Genomic DNA, 19,091 nt, shown 5'->3' on the forward strand with positions numbered 1-19,091 from the left:
CTTCAACCACTACGAGTACAACATCAACTATTTCTTCCACAACTATGACCTCCACTACGTCTACCCCATCTACGAGCTCCACTACATCTACAGCAATTACGACATTCACTACATCTTCAACAACTATGATCTCGACTCTTTCTACAACAACTACATCAACTACAACAACTACATCAACTACAACAACTACATCAACTACAACAACTACATCAACTACAACAACTACTACCTCTGCTACATCAACAACCTCGACCTCGACTACATCTACAACTACGACCTCCACTACATCAATAACAACTACCACCTCAACTACATCTATAACAACGATGACCTCCACTACGTCTACAACAATTACGACCTCGACTGCATCTACACCAACTACGACCTCGACTACACCTACAATAATTACGACCTCCACTACATCAACAACAACTACGACCTCTACTACATCTACAACAACTACGACCTCTACTACATCTACAACAACGACGAGTTCAACTTCAACTATTTCTATAATTACTACGACCTCCACTACTTCTACAATTACGTCCTCCACTACATCTGCAACAACTCCGACCTCCACTACATCAACAACAACTACGACTTTCACTACATCTACAACAAGTGCAACCTCCACTACATCCACAACAACTTCGAGTACAACATCAACTATTTCTACAACTACCACCTCATCTACATCTACAACTACGACCTCATCTACATCTACAACAACTACGACCTCCACTACACCAACTACTAGTTCAACTTCAACTATTTCTACAACAACTACGACCTCCACTCCATCTACAACAACTACGACATCCACTACATCCACAACAACTACGAGTACAACATCAACTATTTCAACAACAACTACGACCTCATCTGCATCTACAACTACTACGACCTACACTACATCTACAACAACTACAACCTCCACTCCATCTTCAACCACTTCGAGTACAACATCAACTATTTCTTCCACATCTACGAGCTCCACTACTTCTACCCCATCTACGAGCTCCACTACATCTACAGCAACTACGACATTCACTACATCTTCAACAACTACGATCTCGACTCTTTCTACAACAACTACATCATCTACAGCAACTACTACCTCTGCTACATCAACAACCTCGACCTCGACTATATCTACAACTACGACCTCCACTACATCAACAACAACTACCACCTCAACTACATCTACAACAACGATCACCTCCACTACGTCTACAACAATTACGACCTCGACTGCATCAACACCAACTACGACCTCAACTACATCTACAATAACTACGACCTCCACTACATCAACAACAACTACGACCTCAACAACATCTACAACAACGACCACCTCCACTGCATCAACAACTACGACCTCATCTACAACTACTACGACCTCAACTACATTTACAACAACTACAACCTCCACTCCTTCTTCAACAACTACGAGTACAACATCAACTATTTTTACCACAACTACGACCTCCACTTCGCCTGCAACAACTACGACCTCCACTACATCTACGACATCCACTACATCAACAATTACGAGTACAACTTCAACTACTACAACAACAACGACCTCCGGTACGGCTACAACAACTACAACTTCCACTACAACTGCAACAACTACGACATCCACTACTTCTACAACTACGACCTCCACTACATCTGCAATAACTACGACCTCCACTACATCTGCAACGACTACGACCTCCACTACTTCAACAACTACAAGTACATCAACAACTACAAGTACATCAACAACAACAACTACATCTTCTACATCAACAAGTTCCATAACAATGTAAATACATGACTCACGCAGCTATTCGATATGAAGTATAGAGGCATTCTCCTTTTGTACGATGAATGGTTCGAATAGATTAACAAAATGATGGTGGTGGTGATGTTTCTCTTGATGAATATAACCTCAGTTGATTTTAGAATATACAAGTAATTTGTGTGTGTGTGTGTGTGTGTGTGTGTGTGTGTGTGTGTGTGTGTGTGTGTGTGTGTGTGTGTGTGTGTGTGTGTGTGTGTGTGTGTGTGTGTGTGTGTGTGTGTGTGTGTGTGTGTGTGTGTGTGTGTGTGCAATATATATATATATATACATATATATATATATATATATATATATATATATATATATATATATATATATATAATCTTTGGACAACACCCACCAGTGGGACTCGAACCCAGAAAGCACAACTACCTTCCAGTAGCTGGCATAACTAGTATGCTTTAACCCACTACGCCATCAGACCTTAAAAAGAAGTAGATAGTTCGAGATATATATATCTCAAACATCTCTACCTCCCGAAGGCACCAGATGAGTGAGGGGTCAGTCTGCAATTTTCGTCAAGCCACTGTCAATGTGAGAGAACTCGTGTCCAGCTTATAAGCCTATACTTGCATAAACCACAAGTGAAGATAAACAATCTTTGGACAACACCCACCAGTGGGACTCGAACCCAGAAAGCACAACTACCTTCCAGTAGCTGGCATAACTAGTATGCTTTAACCCACTACGCCATCAGACCTTAAAAAGAAGTAGATAGTTCGAGATATATATATCTCAAACATCTCTACCTCCCGAACTATCTACTTATCTCGAACTATCTACTTCTTTTTAAGGTCTGATGGCGTAGTGGGTTAAAGCATACTAGTTATGCCAGCTACTGGAAGGTAGTTGTGCTTTCTGGGTTCGAGTCCCACTGGTGGGTGTTGTCCAAAGATTGTTTATCTTCACTTGTGGTTTATGCAAGTATAGGCTTATAAGCTGGACACGAGTTCTCTCACATTGACAGTGGCTTGACGAAAATTGCAGACTGACCCCTCACTCATCTGGTGCCTTCGGGAGGTAGAGATGTTTGAGATATATATATCTCGAACTATCTACTTCTTTTTAAGGTCTGATGGCGTAGTGGGTTAAAGCATACTAGTTATGCCAGCTACTGGAAGGTAGTTGTGCTTTCTGGGTTCGAGTCCCACTGGTGGGTGTTGTCCAAAGATTGTTTATCTTCACTTGTGGTTTATGCAAGTATAGGCATATATATATATATATATATATATATATATATATATATATATATATATATATATATATATATATATATATATATATATATATATATATATATATATATATTAATTATTGTTTTGCGTTCCTGAGCACCACTGCACATATGCATACTACTGACTGACGCACCTAGCAGCACACTTGTTCTGGCTTAAATAAATTTTATAGATCTCGATTCATTCGTTTGTATGTACCTCAAGTATCCAGGGCAAATCTTAGCAATCGCCTCTAGCTAAGCTGTTTTAATTTACTTTCACATACGTATTTCATGAAATTGGGTCTTCAACCAGGAATACATATTCCAAAAAAAGGGTCTCTATTACATTGGTTATAAAGTTCTGTGAGCTTATATTTCTTGTTTCTTCAATACTACTCACATATTCGCTAACGTTGCACACATGACAGATGTCCTTCTGCTTTGTGACTCCTTTTATCACTTAACATGTGTTATCTGACGTAAACAATTAGTTCATTTTGCATGATCTCAGCTGTCTCTTTGTCATCCGAAGAAATTATATAACTCTTGTACTTTGCATCAGTTTTATTAGATTTATATAATTTTATATCCTTAACTTGCAAGATTTCTCATGATCTTTGAAGTCATTCACCTACATTGAGAATAAAATAGATTTCAGATCTGATCCTTATACTAACCCAATTCTTAATGCTCTCCTATGAATATTCTCCATACTGTGAATATATTCTTCTAAACAGGTATTCTCTTACGCAGTTTAAACTCTTTGGAATTCCTGTCTGTCTTTTCAGTTCTTTAAATTACCATTGTTAAAATATTGACAGTCGTATTGTTTTTGTCATCGAGATCTTCAAGTTGTTTCTTAACTTGCCACTATATTATTTACAAATCACTCGGCTATTTGTTTTGTTAAGTCCTCGGCCCCTAATTCTTAAGGGGGCATATCAAAAAATATCGTTATAAATTAAAATTGTTCAATTTGCTTATAAATTTTTTTATGAAATGGTTATAGAAAGGGCTGCAACTGGTCCAAGTTTCACCATCACACCCTAAACAGAAAAGGAGAAAAAAAATACACAACGTATTATGCAACGAATGTTCAACATTCTCAAATAATCTCAGGAAACACATGTGTCAACTAAAATGTCTACTATGTGCTGTAGAAGCACAAACTCTTGTAATAATTGTAATATGTATGTTCAATATATTTATATTTAAATTTTTTTTTTTTCTTTTTCTTTTTTTTTTTGGCCAATTTTTTTTTCTCGTTTGTTATCAAGGGATTTGCATGAAACTTGCACACCTTGCTTAATGGATGCCTATCTGCAAGGGTGCCAATTATGAACGAAATCTGTCGACGTCAAGCTCAGCTACAGGTGGCCGAACTTGGATCTTTATTTTACTCTGGAAAGTAATTTACACCTTCAAATTACTTCAGAGCTTTCATTTATTAATCAATTTACATGCAAATTACACCTTATATGTAGCGTTTGTGCTTCTACAGACTCTAGTAGACATTTTAGTCCAAAGTCTATTTGTTGATTTTATAAAAATTTATATATATCATATATTGCATATTTTTTTAGTAGGGTAACTTTGAAAAATTATATTATTGCACTAAACACTTTTTTGATAAAACTGATCACTAGAATCCTTTATTATGTGCTTAATTTAATATCTGAGTGTTATAGAAATGATTTTAGTTGACACATGTGTTCCCTGAAACTATTTGAAAATTCGTTGCATAATTCGTTGTTTATTTTTCTTCTCCTTTTCTGTTTAGGGTGTGATGATGAAACTTCGACCAGCTGCAGCCCTTTCTATAACCATTTCATAAAACAAATTATAAGCAAATTGAACCACTTTTAATTTTACATCGATATGCCACCTTAACTATTACTCTGTTACGAATATCAAATACTGTATAACGGTTCATTATCTCAATCTCGACTGAACTCACTCGATATTTATTTCTATTACAACAATACGAATTAGATTTTGCTATAAATGCTTAAAAATAAAAAATAGTTGGCTTATTGACAGTTAATATCATTTATAATTTATGGAAAATGTAAATAAATTAGTGTTGTCGTTTTATGGAATATGTAGCATCATAGTTACTGACACTAGATGACAAAAAGAAATAGTTGGAGACCATATATTTACATTTCTCATTTAATCCTATATTAATTATATTATCTGGTCAGATTCATTCAGTAGTAGTTCTTTTGAGCAATACTAGAGTAATATCGTAGAAACGAAATAATCCGAATTGTGTACCCCGATTCTCGTTGTACACAAAGTGAAAGTTAACTTAAAAAATAAACTCATACAAATGAAAACACACACACACACACACATTATATATATATATATATATATATATATATATATATATATATATATATATATATATATATATATATATATATATAAATATATATATATATATATATATATATATATATATATATAAAAATATATATATATATATATATATATATATATATATATATATATATATATATATATATATATATATATAGGGGGGCCAGACCGGCAAAGAGTGGACAGCGCCCGGCATTCGTTGTATTGTGGGCTTGGGATCGATCCCTGGTGATGGTTAGGCTTGCAGCTCAACCGCTGCAAGCCCATCACACACACACACACACACACACACACACACACACACACACACACACACACACACACACACACACACACACACACACACACACACACACACACACACACACACACACACACTTCGCTGGAAGACAGAAGAGTTAGGGGGGACATGATCATAACATTCAAGATTCTGAAGGGGATTGATAGGGTAGATAAAGACAGTCTATTTAACACAAGGGGAACACGCACAAGGGGACATAGGTGGAAACTGAGAGCCCAAATGAGCCACAGAGATATTAGAAAGAACTTTTTTAGTGTCAGAGTGGTTGACAAATGGAATGCATTAGGGGGTGATGTGGTGGAGGCTGACTCCAGTCACAGTTTCAAGTGTAGATATGACAGAGACCGATAGGCTCAGGAATCTGTACACCTGTTGATTGACGGTTGAGAGGCGGGACCAAAGAGCCAGAGCTCAACCCCCGCAAACACAACTAGGTGAGAACTAGGTGAGTACACACAGGCTCTCAGAAACATTTTAACACAGTGTGCCATAAGAGTCTGGAGCAAAAGTTGTAGAAACAGGCAGGAATAACAGGTAAGGTGCTCCAGTGGATAAGGGTGTACCTAAGAAGCAGTAAACAGTGAGTTACTGAGAGGGGAAGAAACCTCAGAGTGGCGAGATGTCAATATCAGGGGTCCAACAGGATTCTGTACCCCGACCCATGCTATATTTATTATATATAAACGATTTTATAGATAGCATACAATTGAAATATTTGCTGATGAGGAATATCCTTGCAAAAACTAAATAAAAAAAGTGATAAAGAAAGAGGAAGATATAGAGACAATAAGACCTCCTGGACAAACTGAGAAGAATGGCCTAGTAAATGTCTACTAGAGTTTAACTCAAGATAGTGAAAAGTAATGAAAACAGGTGAAGGGAGGACTAGACATAGACAAGGTACAATATGGGAGGAGAAATCCTTCAACAATCTGGTAGAGGGAAAAATCTATGGAATATCACATCGAAACTGTCCCCAGAAGATCATATGAAAAGGATTTCATCAGAGGCCTATGCTAGGTTAGCCAGGAAAAGAAACTTATGAATGGAACTATTCAGAACCTTGTCAGGTCTACATTTGTCAGCCCAACCTTGTCAGTACTACATTTATTAGCCCGGAGTATACAGATCCAGCCTAGAGCTTGCTGAACACTAGACAAAGTTAGAACACATTCGGAGTTATGCTACTAGAATAGTTCCAGAGCTAAGAACTGTGAGATACGAGGAAAGGCTACAGGAATTAAACCTCACGTCCCAGGAAGACAAAAGAGTTTCGGAAGATATGATCTCCACCTACAAAATCCGCGCAGCAATTCACAGAGGCAAATGAAGACATAATATTTAGCCTCGGTGGAACGCGATCAAAAGAACACACAAGGAAACTCAGGAAACACTGTTTCATTATCAGAGTACTTAACAAATGGCATACACTTGGAAAAGATGCGGTGGAGGTAGGCTCCATATACCTTTCAAATGTACATATTATTCACCCCAATCGGCTCAAGAACAGGTACACCAGTTGATTGACGGTTGACAGACGGGACCAAAGAGCTGAAGCTCAACCTCCACAAGCACCACTAGGTGAGTGTATGTAAATCTGTAATTGCCCACACTCACACGTAAACATGTAAACACACACATAAAGGAATATCCTGATGATAGACGTAAAAACACACGAACGTAACCATGCACACATTCATATACACAAATAAACACATATACAATCACACACCTGTTGATTGACAGTTGAGAGGCGGGACAAAAAAGCTATAGCTCAACCCCCTCCCCCCTTCCCCCAAATTCAAGCAAACCTTGGTGAGTATATAAACATACAATCGCATAAATATAAATACACATATATATGCTTATACTCATATATGACTATACATACACTCGTACATTTATTTATTTATTTGTTTATACAATAGTACTTATATTCGTGAACAGCCACTAGCATGCATAGCCATTCGGGCAAGTCCTTTATCGTATGTTCCTCGTAATACAACGCGCAAGGTCGTTTAACAACCAGGAACCCATTTTATTGTTGGGTAAACAGACGCTACAGTTAAGGATTGGCGCCCAGTAAATCCTCCCCGGCAAGGATACGAACCCAGGACAAAGCGCTCGCGAAACGCCAGGCGAGTGTCTTACCACTTCACCACGGCGACATGTCTACATACACATACAGAAATGTACGTGCATACATGCATACATCAAGACACATCTGAGGGTTCTGGTAGCTGATTGGACAGCGTGCCGCACACGTAATCCTGTGGCCCGGGTTCGACTCCCGGACTAGGCAGAGACAAATGGTCAGAGTTTCTTTCACCCTAATGCGCCTGTTACCTAGCAGCAAATAGATACCTGGGAGTTAGACAGTTGTTACGGAGCTGCTTCCTGGGTGTGTGTGTGAGTGGGCGGGAGGAGGAATTAGTTAGTAGTTAGTAACAGTTGATTCATTGACAGTTGAGAGGCGGGCCGAAAGGGCAGAGCTCAACCCCCGCAAGCACAACTAGGTAAATACACAAATATCAATACATTCATACATACACAACAACAACACACAATAAAGGTTTCCTCCTGGATTTTCAGTAAGCTATTGTGGGGGAATTAATGACTCTCCACAAGTTGATGGGGATTAAACGAAACACCCAACCAGAAGCTTCTCTGGTTTAATTCTGAACACTTTCCGTTGCCTTTTTATTCGTAATACGGAAGTATCCCCCCTACTTTTATTGAACCCTCAGTCTCTCCCTACCGAGTAATTATCTGATCATTTATGATCATCTTCATTCTGAAGTGACTTATTTAGGAGTTATATTCACCTGTTAGGTTAGAATATGCATAATTTCATATTCCTTCATAGCCTGAAGAACAAATTTCCTTATGACATGCACAGTTACGTCTATGAATTCATTCTTCCATTTTATGTTTCAGAAGAACTTTCTTATCTCACATGTCCATTGCTTTTATATTCTAATATTGCCCTGGAACAAAAGATCTTATCTAATCTAGGTATAGAAAAACCAGTATTTAATGCTTCAATGCATTAAATGTTATTTCAGTGTTATATATTAACAATAGATTCGAAACCACAACAGTCTGTGTGAACACCATGTCCAACCTGTTTGGTCGTTCCCACTGTTATGGAACTCGTTTTCTATGTTACATGCTGAGTCATAAAGTATCTTTTTGTCTTGGAATTCTGTCAGATTAGTCTTTAAAGTCTCAGACGCTTCATACGTGTTCCTCACGTTCCTCCTCTCTTTCACCGTCATTAAAGTTACATTTATTAGCAGTTTTCTAAATACTCTGTATCTGCTTTAGTTTGCATCTTTATATTTTACCTTTTACTTTTACCTTTAACTGTTGAAACTTTTGAAACAATTATTCGCTGAAGTTACTTACCAAACAGATTTAGACGAAGTGTTGCACTTACTCAAAAAAAAATTAAATTCTTTAAATTAATATTCATATTTTCAGTAATGAATGATATATCAATTATCCAATAATTTAATAGTAATTACTGAAAACATTTTCTTTACATTTTAGAGTAACGTTAATTTGCTCATAACTGTTTTACCTTCAGGGTTTCAACAACACCAACGACTTCTACAACAACTACGACCGCCACCACATCTGCAACAACTACGACCTCATCTACATCTACACCAACTACGACCTCATCTACATCAACAACTACGACCTCCACTACACCAACTACTAGTTCAACTTCGACTATTTCTACAACAACTATGACCTCCACTCCATCTACAACAACTACGACATCCACTACATCCACAACAACTACGAGTACAACATCAACTATTTCAACAACAACTACGAACTCATCTGCATCTACAACTACTACGACCTACACTACATCTACAACAACTACAACCTCCACTCTATCTTCAACCACTACGAGTACAATATCAACTATTTCTACCACAACTATGACCTCCACTACGTCTACCCCATCTACGAGCTCCACTACATCTACAGCAACTACGACATTCAATACATCTTCAAAAACTACAATCTCGACTCTTTCTACAACAACTACATCAACTACAACAGCTACTACCTCTGCTACATCAACAACCTCGACCTCGACTACATCTACAACTACGACCTCCACTACATCAACAACAACTACCACCTCAACTACATCTACAACAACGATGACCTCCACTACGTCTACAACAATTACGACCTCCACTGCATCTACACCAACTACGACCTCGACTACATTTACAATAATTACCACCTCCACTACATCAACAACAACTACGACCTCAACAGCATCAACAACAACGACAACCTCCACTGCATCAACAACTACGACCTCATCTACATCTACAACTACTACGACCTCAACTACATTTACAACAACTACAACTTCCATTCAATCTTCAACAACTACGAGTACAACATCAACTATTTCTAGAACAACTACCACCTCATCTACATCTACAACTACGACCTCCACTTCACCTGCAACAACTACGACCTCCACTACATCTACGACAACTACGACATCAACTACATCAACAATTACGAGTACAACTTCAACTACTACAACAACAACGACCTCCAGTACAGCTACAACAACTACAACTTCCACTACAACTGCAACAACTACGACATCCACTACTTCTACAACTACGACCTCCACTACATCTGCAACAACTACGACATTACTTACAACATCAACTACGACCTCTACTACATCTACAACAACTACGACCTCTACTACATCTACAACAACTCCGACCTCCACTACATCAACAACAACTACGACTTTCACTACATATACAACAAGTACAACCTCCACTACATCCACAACAACTACGACCTCCACTATATCTTCAACAACTATGACCTCCACTACATCTGACACAACTACGACTTCCACTACATCTGCAACAACTACGACCTCCACTACATCCACAACAACTACGAGTACAACATCAACTATTTCTACAACAACTACCACCTCATCTACATCTACAACTTCGACCTCATCTACATCAACAACTACGACCTCCACTACAACAACTACTAGTTCAACTTCAACTATTTCTACAACAACTACCACCTCATCTACATCTACAACAACTACGACCTCATCTACATCTACAACAACTACGACCTCCACTACACCAACAACTACGACCTCCACTACACCAACAACTAGTTCAACTTCAACTATTTCTACAACAACTACGACCTCCACTCCATCTACAACAACTACGACATCCACTACATCCCCACCAACTACGAGTACAACATCAACTATTTCAACAACAACTACGACCTCATCTGCATCTACAACTACTACGACCTACACTACATCTACAACAACTACAACCTCCACTCCATCTTCAACCACTACGAGTACAACATCAACTATTTCTTCCACAACTACGACCTCCACTACATCTACCCAATCTACGAGCTCCACTACATCTACAGCAACTACGACATTCACTATATCTTCAACAACTACGATCTCGACTCTTTCTACAACAACTACATCATCTACAGCAACTACTACCTCTGCTACATCAACAACCTCGACCTCGACTACATCTACAACTACGACCTCCACTACATCAACAACAACTACCACCTCAACTACATCTACAACAACGATGACCTCCACTACGTCTACAACAATTACGACCTGGACTGCATCTACACCAACTACGACCTCGATTACATCTACAATAACTACGACCTCCACTACATCAACAACAACTACGACCTCAACAACATCTACAATAACGACCACCTCCACTGCATCAACAACTACGACATCATCTACAACTACTACGACCTCAACTACATTTACAACAACTACAACCTCCACTCCATCTCCAACAACTACGAGTACAACATCAACTATCTCTACCACAACTACGACCTCCACTTCGCCTGCAACAACTACGACCTCCACTACATCTACGACACCTACGACATCCACTACATCAACAATTACGAGTACAACTTCAATTATTACAACAACAACGACCTCCGGTACAACTACAACTACAACTTTCACTACAACTGCAACAACTACGACATCCACTACTTCTACAACTACGACCTCCACAACATCTGCAACAACTACGACCTCCACTACATCTGCAACGACTACGACCTCCACTACTTCAACAACTACAAGCACATCAACAACAACAACTACATCTTCTACATCAACAAGTTCCATAACAATGTAAATACATGACTCACGCAGCTATTCGATATGAAGTATAGAGGCATTCTCCTTGTGTACGATGAATGGTTCGAATAGATTAACAAAATGATGGTGATGGTGAGGTTTCTGTTGATGAATATATATGGAATCAGTTGATTTTAGAATATACAACTAATTTTTTTTTTTTGTGTGTGTGTGTGTGTGTGTGCAAATTATATATATATATATATATATATATATATATATATATATATATATATATATATATATATATATATATATATATATATATATATATATATATATATATATACATATATATATATATATATATATATATATATATATATATATATATATAAATGTCGTACCTAGTAGCCAGAATGCACTTCTCGGCCTACTATGCAAGGCCCGATTTGCCTAATAAGCCAAGTTTTCCTGAATTAATATATTTTCTCCAATTTTTTTCTTATGAAATGATAAAGCTACCCATTTCATTACGTATGAGGTCAATTATTTTTTTATTGGAGTTAAAATTAACGTAGATATATGACCAAACCTAACCAACCCTACCTAACCTAACCTAACCTATCTTTATAGGTTAGGTTAGGTAAGGTAGCCGAAAAAGTTAGGTTAGGTTAGGTTAGGTAGGTTAGGTAGTCGAAAAACAGTTAATTCATGAAAACTTGGCTTATTAGGCAAATTGGGCCTTGCATAGTAGGCTGAGAAGTGCGTTCTGACTACTAGGTACGACATATATATATATATATATATATATATATATATATATATATATATATATATATATATATATATATATATATATTATATATATATATATATATATATATATATATATATATATATATATATATATATATATATAAATATATATATATATATATAATTATTATTTTACGTTCCTGAGCACCACTGCACATATGCATACTACTGACTGACGCACCTAGCAGCACACTTGTTCTGGCGTAAATAAATTTTATAGATTTCGATTCATTCGTTTGTATGTACCTCAAGTATCCAGGGCAAATCTTAGCAAACGCCTCTAGGTAATCTGTTTTAATTTTCTTTCACATACGTATTTCATGAAATTGGGTCTTCAACTAGGAATACATATTCCAAAACAAGGGTCTTTATTACATTGGTTATAAAGTTCTGTGAGCTTATATTTCTTGTTTCTTCAATACTACTCACATATTCGCTAACGTTGCACACATGACAGATGTCCTTCTGCTTTGTGACTCCTTTTATCACTTAACATGTGTTATCTGACGTAAACCATTACTTCATCTTGCACGATCTCAGCTGTCTCTTTGTCATCCGAAGAAATTCTATAATTCTTGTACTTTGCATCAGTTTTATTAGATTTATATAATTTTATATCCTTAACTTGCAAGATTTCTCATGATCTTTGAAGTCATTCACCTACATTGAGAATAAAATAGATTTCAGATCTGATCATTATACTAACCCAATTCTTAATGCTCTCCTATGAATATTCTCCATACTGTGAATATATTCTTCTAAACAGGTATTCTCTTACGCAGTTTAAACTCTTTGGAATTCCTGCCTGTCTTTTCAGTTCTTTAAATTACCATTGTTAAAATATTGACAGTCGTATTGTTTTTGTCATCGAGATCTTCAAGTTGTTTCTTAACTTGCCACTATATTATTTACAAATCACTCGGCAATTTGTTTTGTTAAGTCCTCGGCCCCTAATTCTTAACTATTACTCTGTTACGAATATCAAATACTGTATAACGGCTCATTATCTCAATCTGCGACTGAACTCACTTGATATTTATTCCTATTACAACAATACGAATTAGGTTTTACTATAAATGCTAAAAAATAAAAAATAGTTGGCTTATTGACAGCTAATATCATTTATAATTTATGGAAAATGTAAATAAATTAGTGTTGTCGTTTTATAGAATATGTAGCATCATCGTTACTGACACTAGATGACAAAAGGAAATAGTTGGAGACCATATATTTACATTTCTCATTTAATCCTATATTAATTATATTATTTGGTCATATTCATTCAGGAGTAGTGCTTTTCGGTAATACTAGACTAATATCGTAGACAACAAATACACCGAAATGTGTACTCCGATTCTTGTTGTACACAAAGGGAAAGTTAACCTAATAAATAAACTCATGACAATGAAAAAACACACATGTGCTATATTATTTATATATATATATATATATATATATATATATATATATATATATATATATATATATATATATATATATATATATATATATATATATATATATATATATATGAAGGGAGTACCACCTCAGGCTGGAAGAAGGGGATCCTTAGCCTCGGAGGAAACCACACATAACGCATTAGAGGGAATGTTTAGGTCCTCTCCAATACTGTTTATGTGTGCTTTTCTCCTACCACCCCCTTCCTTTTTATTTTTTTTGCTTTATTATATATTTAAAGGTTACAAGATATACATTGGTTGATACAAAGAGTGCTTAAAGGTTATGGGTCTCTTGAAGCTTCTCCGCTTCCGGGCAGGAACCGAGAATGCAGCAGGCGTTTCCCCTCTGGATTGCCATACTGAGGCGCTGATATAAAAATTTGACAGCTCTCGGGTCTGTGTTGACATCAATGAGCTTCGAGCCCAATTCCTTGAGAAATCCCAAGGCACTCTTGCCCAAGGGGCCATGCGTCTTGTATCGACCTTCCAATCACCTGTATTTGGTTGATTTTGCTATTTCCCTATGGTTGGCCGCTCCACCTGCTTGATCAGCTCCGAGGTGTACATAGGTGTCAGCCATCGTGGATACACATGTGTAGTCCAACACCAACTGTCTACCCTCCTTCCACGAGTATATGGTGATGCCATCAGGGCGAAGTGCGGGGAAATCCAGGTTTTGGACCCCTAGGATACGAGGTTCTCTCTCCGCTGGGCACTGAGCTGAGACGAGGCTTCTCTTGATGATGTCATTGACCTTGACATCATCTATATATATAGATATATCTATATATATAAATAAATATATCTATATATATAGACAGCGCCCGGGATTCGTAGTTATGTAGAACAGGGATCGATCCCTGGCTATGGCGGAAACAAATGGGCAGAGTTTTATTCAACCTATTGCCCCCTGTTCTTCTAGCAGTGAATAGACAGCTGCTAGGGGATGCTTCCTGGGAGTGGGTGTGTGTGAGAAAAAAGTTGATTGATTAACAGTTGGGAGGCGCGCCGAAAGAGCTATTGCTCAACCGCTGAAATCCCAACACACACACACACACACACACACGGGCACTCAGAAACACTTTAACACAGTATACCACAAGAGTCTGGAACAAAAGTTGTAGAAACAGGTAGGAATAATAGGTAAGGTGCTCCAGTGGATAAGGGCGTATCTAAGAAACAGTAAACAGTGAGTTACTGTGAGAGGGAGAAACCTCAGAATGGCGAGATGTCACTATCAGGGTCCCACAGGATTCTGTACCCCGACCCATGCTATTTTTATTATATATAAACGATTTTATAGATAGTATACACTCGAAATATTTGCTGAAGAGGAATATCCTTGCAAAAGCTAATTAATAAAATGATAAAGAAAGAGGAAGACAGAGATTATAAGACCACCTGACAAAATGAGAAGAATGGCCTAGTAAATGTCTACTAGAGTTTAAATCAAGTAAGTGTAAAGTAATGGAAAAAGGTGAAGGGAGGACTAGACATAAGACAAGGTACAATATGTGAGGCGAAATCCTTCAACAATCTGGTAGAGAGAAAAATCTGTGGAATATCACATCGAAACTGTCCACAGAAGATCACATGAAAAGGATTTCATCAGAGGCCTATGCTAGGTTAGCCAGCAAAAGAAACTTGTCAATGGAACTATTCAGAACCTTGTCAGGCCTACATTGGTCAGCCCAACCTTGTCAGTTCTACAAATGTCAGCCCAGATTATACAGCTCCAGCCTAGAGCTTGCTGAACACTAGACAAAGTTAGAACACATTCAGAGTTATGCCACTAGAATAGTTCCAGAGCTAAGAACTATGTGATACGAGAAAAAGCTACAGGAATTAAACCTCACGTCCCAGGAAGACAGAAGAGTTTCAGGAGATATGATCTTCACCTACAAAATCCGCGGTACAATTCACAGGAGGCAAAGACATAATATTTAGCATAGGTGGAATGCGATCAAGGGAACATGCAAGGAAACTCAGAAATAACGGTTGGTTTCATTATCAGAGTAGTTAACAAATGGCATGCACTTTAAAGAGATGTGGTGGAGGTAGGCTCCATATGCACTTTATGCTCCATGAACACTTTCCATTGCCTTTTTATTCGTAATACGGAAGTATCCCCCCTACTTTCATTTGAACCCTCAGTCTCTCCCTATCGAGTAATTATCTGACCATTTATGATCATCTTCATTCTGAAGTGACTTATGTAGGAGTTTTGTTCATTTGTTAGGAAAGAATATACATAATTTCAGATTACACACAGAAATCACATAGACGTGATGCATCAATAAGCAAATCCACAAGGGCCGTGACGAGGATTCGAACCTACGTCCGAGATGATCCCATACGCTGCCTTAATCGACTGAGCTACGACATGGTCAAAAGAGTTCACACCGAAGTTCTACTACTATTACTGGATCCTGCAGTCTCTCTGAGACAAAAAAAAACCACAAACCATGGAGAAGTTGTGTAAAACCCAGGTTTGTGTCTCGGAGAGACTAGAGGCTCCAGTAAGTGCAGTAGAACTTCGGTTTAAACTCTTTTGACCATATCGTAGCTCAGTCGATTAAGGCAGCGTCTGGGAATCTCGGACGTAGGTTCGAATCCTCGTCACGGCCCTTGGGGATTTGTTTATAATTTCAGATTCCTTCATAGCTTGAAGAACAAACTTCCTTATGCTATGCACAGTTCCATTTATGAATTCATTCTTCCCTTTCATGTTTCAGAAGAACATTCTTATCTCACATGTCAATTGCTTCTATATTCTAATATTTTGTTCTTAATTCTTTTGTCCTGGAAGAAAAGATCTTTTCGAACCTAGGTATATAAAAACCAGTATTTAATGTGTAAAGACACTGAATGTTAGTTCACTGTTATATATGGACAATAGACACGGGTTCCTCAGATACCTCCTCTCTTTCATCGTGATTCAAGTTACATATATTAGCAGTTTTCTTAAATATTCTGCTTCTGCTTTTGTTTGTATCTCTATATTTTACTTTTATCTTTAAATGTTGAAACTTTTGAAACAATTATTCGCTGAAGATACTTACCAAACAGATTTAAATGAAGTGTTGCACATACTCAAAAAAAAAATCCTTAAATTAAGATTCATATTTTCAATAATGAATGATATATCAATATTCCAATGATTTAACAGTAATTACTTACAATATATTATTTACATTTTAAAGTAATGTTAATTTTTTCATAACTGTTTTACCTTCAGGGTTTCAACAACACCAACGACTTCGACAACAACTACATTCTCCACAACATTTACAACAACTACAACTTCCACCACATCTGCAACAACTACGACCTCCACTACATCTACACCAACTACGACCTCCACTACATCTGCAACAACTATGACCTCCACTACATCTACCACAACTACGACCTTAACTACATCTACCACAATCACGACATCCACTACAACTACCTCAACTACGACCTCCACTACATCTACAACAACTACGACCTCCACTTCACCTGCATCAACTACAACCTCCACTCCATCTACAAAAACTACGACCTCCACTATATCTACAACAACTTCGACCTCCACAAAACAAGCAACATCGACGACCTCTACTATATCTACAACAACTATGAGTACAACATCAACAACTTCTACCGTAACTACGACCTCCACAAAACAAGCAACATCGACGACCTCCACTATATCTACAACAACTACGAGTACAACATCAACTACTTCTACCGTAACTACGACCTTCACTACATCTGCAACAAGTACGACATCCACTACTACAACAACTACTACCTCCACTACATCTGCAACAACTACGACCTGCTCTACATGTGCAACAAATACGACCTCCACTACATCTGCAACAACTACGAGGTGCTCTACATGTGCAACAACTACAACATCTACTATATCTGCAACAACTACAACCTCCACTCCATCTTCAACAACTACGAGTACAACATCAATTATTTCTACGATAACTACTACCTCCACTACATCTACAGCTACTACAACCTCAACTACATCTACAACAACGACGATCTCCACTACAACAACAACTACGACCTCGACTACATCAACAATAAAGAGTACAACTTCAACTACTACAACAACTACGACTTCCATTACATCTTCAACAACTATGACCTCCACTACATCTGCAACAACTACGACCTCCACTTCATCTGCATCAACTACGATCTCCACTACATTTGCAACAACTACGACCTCGACTACATCTACAACAATTACGACCTCCACTATATCAACAACAATTACGACCTCAGCTACATCTACAACAACGACGACCTCCACTACATCAACAACAACAACTACGTCCTCGACTACATCTATACCAACTACGATCTCGACTACATCTATAACAACGACAAGTTCAACTTCAACTATTTCTACAACAACTACTACGGCCTTCACTACATCTACAACAACTACTACGGCCTCCACTACATCTACAACAACTGCTTCGGCCTTCACTACATCTGCAACAACTACGACTTCCACTACATCTACAACTACAACCTCCACTGCATCAACAATTACAAATACAACCTCAACTACTACAACAACTACGAAGTCCACTACAACAACTACGACCTTCACTCCATCTATAACTGCGAGTTCAACTTCAACTTCTACAAAAACTACGACCTCCATTTCACCTACAACAACTACGACCCCCACTACTTCTATACCAACTACAACCTCCACAATATTTACAACAACTACTATCTCCACTACATCTACAACAACTACGACCTCTTCTACATCCACAACAACTACGACCTCCACTACATCTACAACAACTACATCAGTTACGTCAACAACTACGACCTCCTCTACAACA

The 19,091-nt window shown here is 37.7% G+C and overlaps 1 protein-coding gene across 1 annotated transcript; it reads left to right on the forward strand.

The window, feature by feature from the left end:
- The first annotated feature begins 44 nt into the window (after positions 1-44).
- Positions 45-9,481, forward strand: LOC138363335 (DNA-directed RNA polymerase subunit beta''-like). Its single transcript, XM_069322361.1, has 4 exons — positions 45-58; positions 94-547; positions 761-1,813; positions 9,344-9,481. Exons 1-4 carry the CDS (start codon positions 45-47, stop codon positions 9,479-9,481), a joined length of 1,659 nt encoding a protein of 552 aa, XP_069178462.1.
- Positions 9,482-19,091: the final 9,610 nt, after the last annotated feature.

Source organism: Procambarus clarkii, chromosome 1, assembly GCF_040958095.1.
Source record: "Procambarus clarkii isolate CNS0578487 chromosome 1, FALCON_Pclarkii_2.0, whole genome shotgun sequence".
Lineage (NCBI taxonomy): Eukaryota > Metazoa > Arthropoda > Malacostraca > Decapoda > Cambaridae > Procambarus > Procambarus clarkii.